This window comes from Haemaphysalis longicornis, unplaced genomic scaffold (genome assembly GCF_048455015.1).
Source record: "Haemaphysalis longicornis isolate Haplotype H1 unplaced genomic scaffold, Haemaphysalis longicornis Haplotype H1 scaffold_1, whole genome shotgun sequence".
NCBI lineage: Eukaryota > Metazoa > Arthropoda > Arachnida > Ixodida > Ixodidae > Haemaphysalis > Haemaphysalis longicornis.
In genome coordinates, this window is record NW_027526203.1 from 289,479,704 (window position 1) to 289,491,204 (window position 11,501).

At 47.1% G+C, this 11,501-nt stretch overlaps 1 protein-coding gene across 1 annotated transcript in view; it reads left to right on the forward strand.

Moving 5' to 3' along the window:
- Positions 1-11,012, forward strand: part of LOC144147734 (rab GTPase-activating protein 1-like) — a 74,769-nt gene extending 63,757 nt beyond the window's left edge. The window contains exon 23 of the mRNA XM_077679581.1: positions 9,198-11,012. Within this exon, the coding sequence (XP_077535707.1) occupies positions 9,198-9,344 (147 nt within the window). The 3' untranslated portion in view covers positions 9,345-11,012. The remainder of the gene's footprint in view (positions 1-9,197) is intronic.
- The last annotated feature ends 489 nt before the right edge of the window (positions 11,013-11,501 follow it).

The window sequence follows — 11,501 nt, forward strand, 5'->3', positions numbered from 1 at the left end:
CATTTGTCGCAATGTTAAGCCCAAGGTTCCCTACAGGAACCAGCCACAAACAAAGCTGGCTAATCTAAATGCTTCAAAAACACAGCTGTGGGGGCCTCTTTTCTTATTCATATGCCATATGCGGACCGGCACCTCACGCACTAGCCTCATTTGCAGGTGCCTAACATGCTCTGAAAACGGTGCCTTTGGTATTACCAAGTTTCTGAATCGGGCGGTTACAGAAAACATACCATAACTGACATTGCACAACTTTATTGAACACATATACAAAACCACTTTGCACTAGGAATGCATCAAGTAAAAAAAACCTGCACCAGCTGTTTGGGGAGCGTGCAAGTAAATACTTGCAGTAAAATATGGACATGTGTACCATCACCAATTTTTTTGCCATAGGAGCCATCTGCTCCTTGTGTCTAAGGAAACGCACATCAGAAAATGTAGGTTCCTTGTTTGCTTGTGAGATAAGACGGCAAGAAAATCAAAGATATTGACAAGGTTGCCCGTACTATGCTGAGCATGCTCCAGAGGTGCCTTTGGAGCATGCTCAGCATAGTATGGTCTAATCCTCATTTTAAGGTTTACAGCTGCAACTCTTACACATAATCGAAATACAACACCAGCCTTAACAACCGCCACACGAAACCCTCCCGCTTGTTTATTTTGAAAAACAAAGGCACTGGTTCAGTGGGAGTAGATTGAAGGCCAAGCACATTGCGAGTAAGCACTTGCGATAGCACTTTTCAATCATTTATACCCCAAGGAGGTGTGCAATCACAAAGTCCTGAACTCCTGTCGATCCGCTTGGATTGGGATGAGCGGCGCTGCCGCGTATGTGTTGGCGATTGTAACTCGCTCCTCCCTGTTAATTTTAATCAACGTACTGTATAAGCGCTACGGCATCAACACTACCGCCGTCTGAAATTTTTTCTGTCATGCTAGGTAGCAAAGCAGGTGTGCTTCAAGTGGATTGTATGACATGAGATCCATTAGGGAGCTTGGAGAAAAAACAAACTAAAAACTACAGTGGAATCTCGGTGATACGAATTCGGTTGATACGAATTTCGTTGTGATACGAATTTTCAAAATTCCCCGACCAAAATGCATTGTACGCAATGTAAAAAAATTCGGATGATCCGTTCGCATTTATCACCCGGTGCGGGTGATACGAACACGCGAGCCGCGAGCAGATGACTGCGGCGTGGACGGGAGGCGGGAGTGTTTGTGCGGCCGTGTGGCCTTGGTCGCACGCAGGCACAAAATCATTAAGCGTGAACTGCATGGAGCGTTTTCTGCTCACGAAAACGCGCCGCGCACGCCACAGGCGCGCTAGAGAGTTCACTCTATAGTTGGTGACAGCTTAACTCTGCAGTGGCTTTTCAAGATCAAAGGGATTTTGTGTTCATCCGCAACCAATGGCGTCTCGCCGTTTGTGTGACGCCTGCGACGTACGTTTGAAAGGAGAACTACTTCCAATATGGCCGCGCCCGCTTCCCCACCGCTGCTGCGCTGTCGAGCGACAACGAGGTTGCCGAGAACCAACAGCTGTGTAGGCGATTTGTGTTACGAATGTGCTGTAGTGCATCAAGAAGCCGCTTATCGTCACCTGTCCCGTGTGTGTCTTGCCGCGTCGTGGTTTGTACGTACGTGAGCAAATCGTGGCGGCACTGGTGGGCTGTTTTACGTACTCGGAACGTTGTCAACGAACTCGATCTGAGAACGGCAAAGCGTCGAAGCTGCATCTGTTGCTGGTGTGATTGTGGAAATTGTGTCGGTGTAACGCAGCCTTTGTGAAGAAATAATGCGATTTGCTTTCGTCTACGGCAGTAGCGGTGACAAGTTGCAAGCGTTTTCGTTTGTTGCTGTGACCGTAGGCTGCGCTTGAAGTTGAGCGCAGGCCTACGTGGTGTCCGTCCGGCCCGACGCCGATCGTGCAAACGTGTGCGGCGTGTTTTTTGGCCGGATACGGCCGCTCGTACAGCCGAACACGTTATTAAGACGATTGCCAAATCTTACAATGTAAAGTATCTTTCCTTGCCGATTCGCGCATTCCTTTAGCCTGCCGGGGTACGAACGGAGCAGCGGTGTGGCGTTTTTTTTCCCCCTGGCGTAAACAGGTATGATTAAACCATTATTGCAGAGACTCGCGAAGAAGTAAACGTTTGTGCACAATTATCCGAGACTGGGTTGGGTAGCTTAAGAAAATCGGTATGAACCTGCCTTCCTGCGAGAGACGGGTGCCTATGGCGTTCTGTTTGTGCCAAAGGGCACATTATCGAACATACAAAAGTATGAACGAGTGCGAGTATTGTTGAGGTAATCAAATGTGGTTGCGTTTCGTTTCTTGACTCATTGGTTGGTCGTAATCATCAGTAGCATTTTTGAAACGTATAAGAGGGCTAAATAAACATCGAAACTGCATGATTGGTGGATTTTGAACCACGTCGTTGAAGGAAGCCGGAAATGTGTGGCCCCGCAACATGACCACGTAGTTTTTTATACATTGCCAAAAATACACACGCGCGCAGCTTTTCATTATTATGCCTGCTAAGCTTATGGTGCGTATGTTCCCATCGCTACACTAAGTCGCATCAGAGAAATTGACTATGCATGTACTGAGGCTGCGTATTTCGTGTGCAGTGTGGAATTTCTCATAAGTGTCGGGAGCTGTTAAAGTTGTTTTGATATAGCTGAATGCGTTTAGTAGGAAGGAACCAATAGTTTATCTTCCCTTTATTTTCATGCAGTTTGTGTGATGGGCTTTATGAGTTATAAAAATTTGTCTATTGCAGCTGTGTTTCATAGTGATGGCTGTAGTTTAATGATTGCATTTTGGTGCTTGTGCAGTTTAAGTTTCAACAGAGGGGTTACAGTGTATTGGCAGACATTCAGATTTCCAGTGTCTCTGTCATGATAGACTGTTATTATACAGAGTGGAGGACATGTTTGAGCGTCTTATCATGGAGCATACTTTAATTTAGATTCAACACCGCTTCCCACTTTTAGATGTTTTTATTGTTCCAGCAACTGTGGACAGCCTTCAAACAGTGACTGAAGGTGGTTCAGGTTGAAGAGCTGCAGTAATAATTGCTAACACTTGTGTATCATGTAGAAATGAGGTATGTCACCCCGTCAGAATGCTATGTTCATACTTTTCAAGCATGCACTGTTGATTCTGGTTATACAGCTGCAAGAATAATAGAAAGCAGTGATGCGGCATATCAAAATGGTTCAACTTCAGGCCTCCAGAGTGTCATGTCGCTGCTTTCTGTGCGCGCTGTTGCTTCCAGCTGGTTCAGACGCAGTAAAAATTGGAAAAACTTACTCAGCAGGTCGCAACGATTTTACGTCACTTCTTCAAGATGCTATGTAACTCCTTTGCAAGGTTGAACTGTTCCTTCTGACTAGAAAGCTATGGTAAGAAGTGAAAGCTGTAATAAAATACGTTGGAATGTGTTTATGCCAGGCCTTCAAACCGTGATGTCGCTGCTTTTTATGCACACATTGTAGCTTCTAGCCATGAAGTTGTGGTGAGGGTTGAAGACACTTACATAGTACGTTAGAATAAATTCATGCCACACTTTCAGGCTATGAAATCGCTGCTTCTCTCGCACACACATTGTAGTTTCTGGCCATGAAGTTGTGGTGAGAGTTGAAGATGCTTATGTAGTACGTTAGAATGAATTCATGCCACTTCTTCATGCTGTGAAGTCGCTGCTTTTCACGTACACACTGTTGCTTTTGGCTTTAGAGCTGCATTAGGCATTGAAAACACTGGTGCAGCACATCAAAATGGATCCAATGTCAGGCTTTCAGGGTGCCACTTTGCTGCTGCTGGCTGGAAAGTGTGGTAAGAATAGAAAATGCTTGTGCAGTAGCCCATGACACCTTGACAAGGGGCAGTGAGAATTAAATATTTCTTCTCCCTGTTCCAGTTTGGTGCACTGATTGGTTGCAGAAGTGGATAAAATGGAAATGCTTGCATGGAGATGCCGGCACAATTTAAATAATTCACTTAGATCTCACGTTCATACTCATATCATTGGGCCTGTTGAGTGTGGTTGTCTAAATAGGTGCAGTAAGAATTGAGTGCACTTGTATAGCTGTTCGTTCAGGTTTCGTATGGGGCAGTCAGTGTTCGACGTCACTGTTTGGTGTACATAGGAGAAGATTATTGGCTTCGGGAAGATTATCAGAAATTAAAATGCTTCCACAAAAGCTTGACATGACATGGCTGCAAAGCAACTACATGTTGAACCGAATATTTTCTTTATGTATGCTATTTCAAAAGCCTCATCAACAATAAAAATATCTTCACGGTAGGCTTCGGCACATCAGTGTAAAGCCAATGAAAGTTGAATGTAGCACAACTTGGAAATTAACTTCGGACGGATGCATTTGTAGGTCACTATTCGTTTTTTTTTTTTTTCATAAAAGCTCGCAACAGTATTTTTTTTAGGCGGCTTTAGCGTCAGTTGGGGTTTTCTGCGTTATCATTCCACTGTGAACTGCGCGGTGGTGATATGACACTAAAGAAACGCCGGCAGCTCTTTTATTACATCGCCGGGAAACACCTCGGAAATGGTCGCCTGGATTGAAACCATGACACTGTATACTGTCAGTCTAACCAACTGACGTAGAGCGTCTTGCCACTCGCGTGTCTCGTGAAGTAGAAATGCTTAGTCTTGTAACGTTTCACATCCCGCAGTTCTCTGCTCGTGCCATACGGTGTTGACGTCTCGTTTAAGCGGAATAAAATAACGCTTGTTTCTTCGCACCTACAGCTGATTTCGCAAGGCAGGACACCTTATGCGGCATCGCGACCTCCACGGTTACGTGCGTCGCCGCGATAGGTGTTTGCAGTGCGTCACTACGTTCGAAACAGTCGCATAGAACAATGCGTGGCCCGTTGATATCGCGGCCGATTTCTGAAAGGCACCGATGAATTTTCGCCGCTGGTTTCCTTGTCACCCTGGGCTTACATAGTCCGTGCACTGCATCCAGCCATTGCGGCGACGAACCGCCCCTTTCTTCCACCCTGCGTTTACGACGCTTGATTTAGCGGTGATGATGGCTGTGGAAGATATTGTACCGACTACATTTCTTGACAATGATTGCACACGCGAAGTGAAGAAATAGTCGAACTGCGACGAGCCCGACAAAATATAACGACGACCATTATGTTGATCATGTTTCTCCAAGCAGACGACGGCTAAGCGACGTGCAGCGGTCGAAATTCGAACTATTCAGACCCAAAAAATTGTGTGTGCGTTGTTTATATGTTTATTTCTGTTGTCGAACAGTAAAACAATCACAAATAGCTTTGATTTAAGCATAAAATACACCGGAAATAGTTTCTATCAAGAATAACCTTTGTTTTAGTGAGTAATTTTTTTTCTCCTGAGCCAGTTTTCAATGAGGATGACTTTTTCTTTTTCCTGTGAAAATCATTAATTCTTCGGAATAAAACGTATATAAACGACATCATAATCAGATGGTTATACTGTCAGCCGCTCATATTAGTAATCATGGGTATAAACAGCTGCAATATAACGAACTATTTTTTCTAACCGCGGAGAGTCAGCTAGCGGCCAAACAACGCTTGTGGGCGGAGCTGCATTCTTACCCTGTCATCAACTATAGGCGCGCTGACGCCACCGCGAATACCACCCGCATGCGGCGCGCGGCGCGGTAAGCCGCGGCAACATAGCGGCGTCAACGGCCGCGAAGTAGGGCGGGTGGCTCGACCGACCGCTTCTGACCGCTCTTTAAAGAACAAAAGAAGTTGCTTATGAAGTAAGGGAGCTGATGAGTCCGAAAACGACACTGTGAAGCATCGTCCGCGCGGCTAGGGAAAGCGCCTATCAAATATCTTCCACCGTGGTAAGCCTAAACATCTCCGGCGGAGCCAGCGGGCTGTCCGGAGCGCTTTCAAACTGCCGCCATGAAGAGTGGGCCTCCCCGTTGGCGCAAGTCGGCAGGCTCCTCCCACCCGCGCGCGTCGCGCGTCATTTTAAAGAACGCGCGCGCAAACGCCGACGCGCCCGGATGGCATGCGGTTCAGGCTCGAGTTCGTGTGCGCGCGTCGCGTCGGCGATGAGCGCGCGTTCTTTTGACGCCCGCGCTGACGATTCAGCCCGGCACCCAGGCGCCAGCCTCTGCCTCGGTTACCGCTAACTGCATTGGGAGGAGCCTCACGACTTGCGCCAATAGGGAGACGCGCGCCTCATTGTGATTGCGGCAATTTCGGAGCGCTAGCAGCAGCTGGCTGGGCCACCTCCGCGGTGGATATTTGGCGTAGATGACATTTTATAGTGCTTCTCCCATACTGTCAGCTCCTTTCCCGCATGAGCAATTTAATTTACACATTGAGCTCCGTTTTAACAAAAGGTTAGAAGCGGTTGCTGAAGCTACCTGCACCTCTTCGCGGCAAGAGCCGACGCCATATTGCCGCCGCCTGTCGCATGCGCAGCACATTTCCATTTTTTCTCGTTTTCTGATGATACGAATTTTCGGGTGATGCCCCTTGAGATTCGTATGACCGAGATTCCACTGTATATATTTCCTCAGTATGAAAGAAGACAGTCGGAAATTGTTAAATAAATATCAAGTTCAGACGTCTAGTAATACAAACAAATTCAATCTACCTTCACAATGACTTCTTCGTGATACTGGGGGCAAGGAGGGGTAGGGTTGCCACCTTTCCCCGAGAAAAAAACCGGCCCTTCAGGGGGGGGGGGGGGGGAGGAGGGGAGGAGGGAGGGAGAGGAAGAGGAGGGGCGTGGTATATAGTATATTTAATTTGTGTTTAAAAAGACGCCATGTTTCTGGCATGCGGCGCCATTTATTGTAACGTTTTCTTAGAGAGAAAACATAACATTTGTACTGAAAGTGATTGAGAGCTTGGTTATTGCTCTGTATGTGCTTCACTGAAAAGTAACCGCAATTTCTGACCGCGGCGGCAGCATTTCGTTGTTTTGTTCCTATCTTAGGTCCCCCTTCATTTCAGGCAGCGCACTCGCCCGCGTATTTTCTCTGCTCGCGCGTCTTTGCACAGCTTGTTGACACATATTTATCGTCTTAGTTGTTGAATTCATGCTTATAAAATGCCAAAACGGACATAATCACGGCACGAGGGCCAAAAAACCGGCCAATGATGGCCGGTTTTAAGTATGGATTGGCAACTGGCCCGCTGTTTAAAAAAACCGGTCGGGCCGGTCCAAAACCGGGCACGTGGCAACCCTAAGGAGGGGGTTATGACCCAAGCCCAAGTGTTGTACGAGTGTTGTACTTAGTCCCCATTTCACCACAAGTGGGACCTGTTCAGGCACCACTTTGAAGCAAGTGGTACCTGTTCGCAGACGACTTGCAGTAAGCGGGACCAGTTCAGCTCCCACTTTGAACCATGTGGTACCTGTTTGGGGACCACTTACAGCAAGTGGGACCACTTCAGGTCCCACTTGCCTCATGCCATATTTGCATGAATACAACTCGAGTTTTTTTTTGTTGTTGTTGTTTCGTTCTTTAAAATGTATTTTGCGTTATGCAAACTGGCATGTTTGCACCACCATCGGCCAGCGAATGGAAAGTCCCAAGCCATCCTCCGTGTCCCTAGCACAGACTGTAGGGACTGTGCCTCCATGCAGCATTCTTCGTCAGCTGTACAGCTAGAATGGAACAGAATGTGCCTCATTTTTCTTAGTTCGGCCTTTGACATTTGAATGGCAATTATCCCCTTTTATCATGAAACAATCTTTACATACTTCAATGGGTTTCATTCACTGTCACCAACAATTGGCAGGCAGAGCACAGAAAGCAGAGAGGGGGAGGGTAAACGAGATTTAAAAGTAACGACGTGACGCCAGAGCGCAGTGAGCGAAGAATAGCGATAGGTGTAGGAGGAAGGGGAAGAAGGAAAGAGCTGCGTAGAGGGGATTGGATTGGATGGGATAGCTTTTGTTGACAGGGGTAGGGTAAGCGAAACCTAGAAAAAATTGAGAGGAAATTGAGCAATTGGAGAGAGTTTCGTGGAATGAGAGTGGTAAATGCGAAAGCAAACAGAGACGACAAACGCAAAAAATCCAGTAAAATCACACAACAAATGCCGACATTCCTAAACCCGTCCCCGCTAAGCAGCACATCAAATCGCCGCGATTGTTTACGAAACTCTCCACAATCATGATCCTTCACAAGGATGGGGCGATTTGCTTTAATATTGTAACAAGAAGCAAAAAAAGTGGACAGTGGCACGTAGCACCATGTGTAACCAAGAACGACAAAAAAAGCAGTGGATGACATGGATACGTTGCTCGTGCTGTATTAGCCACTTGTACACCTCTTTGTAAATAGGCCACCATCAACCGTGGTTCATGTCACCTTTTTCTTGTCGCTGCACCACAGTTTTTTTTTTTGTGTGTGTATGCATGTGTGTGCTGTGGAAGCCGCCCGCTGGGTTATATTCATGGTCGTGTTATATCCATGCAAATACATTCATGGTCGTGTTATATCCATGCAAATACAGTATTACAAAGGGACGCGCTCGTTCGTAGTCGAAGTCCTGCTGTAAAGAGGTGCTTGATTTCTGTGAAGCTGGTGTTTTCCATGCTGAAGAAAAAATTGTTTGGGGTTCTTTGGTTCTCACCAACTCCTAGAAAACCGAAAGCCTCAGTGGGCTCACTTTTCAGAGTTTATTGTGTGTACTGAAAACACAGGACCCGACTCGTCTGCTGTAGTGCGTTCATCTGCAGTTGCAGGAGCGACGAAGTTTAAACTCGAAATGCTGGGATACTCGAGCCGCACGGTCAGCTGCATAAAGGTCCAGTGGCCAACCTTTGTGGGGGAAAGTTGGTAAATCTGAGTGATCTGAGTGTCATGGGATTTTCTGATGTCTGATATGGCCTTTGGGTCATCTCCACTCTTTGCAGGGAAAACCTGAGCTCTACCTTGAAGGCATGCATGGTAGTTGGGGAGATGAGCTGTTTGATCAATGCATGAGGGCAGTTGTTGTGCTGTGATCTTTAGTATTTCTTTTTGATGTTTTTTTCAGGCAGGACGTGCATAGTATAATAACACTTATTCTGTGCCTTAGAATGAATTTCTCAAATCCATTTAATTGGAAGCTGTTGGACGGTACTCGTTCCGCACCTGTGCACACTTGTTGTACACGCCTGCCAGGGAGTCTTACGGGTGCTTCTTTGCAGGACTTAAATCATCAGCTGAGCTGCGCAGCGGCAGAGCTGCAGGCATCCAAGAGCACCTGGCTGCACAAAACCTTGTCCTCCATTCGAGAGGTGGCTCGCAAGGAGAGTGCGGCTGCAGCGATGGCAAAGGAGCCCGCTGTGCCCTGACGAGACCTGCCCTGTTGGGCACCCAGCCTTATCAGCAGGGGCTGTACTCGGGACGTCCTCCCTGATGACCACCTGGCACCACAGTGTCGTCGGTGCTTACCAGCGTGTCGGCCTGCCCACGTTGCAACCGCAAAGAGTCCAAGCCACGAATGATGGGACAGTGTCCTGTTGCCACTGGTGTGCGTCATGGGAATGCTCATTTCTGGTGAAGTGGTCAACCTGGAATAGGCTGTTTTTTATGAGGACCCTGAGCTGCTACTGCCAGTGTGCGGTCATCGAACGCAGCAGGAACTCTGGAACGGGCCAGTTGAAGGCCCCGCATTGCCCAGCTGTTGGGCGTGTCGACCGCAGGTGTCCGGATGATCGTAGCTGTCTGATTGCACGAGTTGTAGCTGCGACAGTCCTGTCCAGTGCAGTGGCAGTCGGGTGCTATTGCAGGCAGTGTCGCTAGTCCTCCAGTGGTGGTCCAATCGCAGTAGCAAATGCAAGCGCAGTGCATGTGATAAGAGATGCTTTGACACTCTCCTTCCTGGGTCCCCTCCTGCCGTAGTGGTCTGGAGGGAGATCCACCCGCCAGTATCAGGTGTGTGCAACCTTAGAGCCCGAATGGGGGAAGCCCCGTCAGGGTGAAACGAGTGTCTGCAGATTTGAAAGAGCTGTGTGCGTGCTTTCAGTGGTCTGAATGTGGCTCCATTCACACCTACCAAGCGTGGCTTGTTTATGCTGTGTCCCTGTGACCTACTAGTCTCACTGATGTGACATTCCATTAGCTGTGACAGCCAGTCCTGCTACACCTTCAGCACAATAATGGCCCAAGTTACGCACCAGTTCAACAATGCAACATTCCTGTGTCATGTCGTGCTTTGTCTGCCATGGTTCTGTGACTTCAAGGCCCTCAGCTACTTGAACGCCCAGTGTTTCAACAGATAATGTTGTGGTGAAGTAACCATGTGTGGTTGAGGGCCTTCGCATCGGATGGTCACAAAAGGTGTTGGGAGCGGTGAGCAGGCATTGTCTCTAATGTAACTGCACAATTATTTCTAATTGCCATGCTCTGAGCGCATGACTACACGTAAGGCAAAGTAAATATTCCTGTCTTAAAAAACGTAGCAGCACCAAAAGCTATGCAGTGCTTCAAGATGTAAGCCTTGCATTCAGCATTGATGCTCTGCGCTTTGTTTCTAGTTTGTTAGAGAGCTGCCTATGGCCTTTACACATGTGTACCACTCCTTCACGTCACCATAGTATCGAAGCTGCATTGCGCACATTTCAACTCAAAATTGTGTCATATGCCAATAATAATGTAAAGATAAAAAAAAATGTTTATCGCAGTGACACAGTTAGGCAATAAAAGCCCCATGCTTCAAGCATGCATGCATGCAGCGGTGTACATTCAGCAAAATAAACATGCTTAGATGTATAAACGTTGCTCTGTGTGCAGGTGCAAGACCAGTACATGGCCAGCAACCGTTGTATATTGAGCATTGTTTGTTGAACTTGCAGTGCAAGACTGATGCAAAGGCTTTTTTTTCTTGCCCATAAGTACTTAAGCTTGTGAATATTCAATAAAATTATGTTTAAGCTCGTGAATGCACCATAAAATTTTGTCTACTCTAGTAATTTTTTAAGAATGTCAAGTGTAACAGAAATTAAAACCAAAAGTCTATGGAGGGCCATTGCATTCTAAAGTTCACTGCTTCTGGCAGTTGCAACAATTGCAATGCAGCTCTATAACTGGCAACACCAGAAAACATATTGAGGTAAGTTCAGCTTGCCTTCACTCTGCGTTTTTTTAATACAAATGCATTAAATGCCCCATAGAGTAAAAGTTGGTGCCCAGCATCTGTAGTAGCATAACAACCTCCTAAACCTGCAATTAGCTGTGGTGCATAGCTCATACACGTATGGGTGTATAGGCACCGGTCACTGCCCAGAGGGCGACACGGAGCCAGCAACATCCAGCACCGCCTTCGGCAGATACGTGCAACACTGGGTCGGTCACCGCGCACCAGCACGTTCGTGACTGAGGCGTGCTCCTTCCTCACCGCACCCGGTGAATCATATTAGTAGCCCCTTTTATGTTTAAAATAAATTGCGCTGTTCTACATTAATTCTGCCACACAGTGCAGGAGATCGAAGATGGATTTTCTCGGTTGA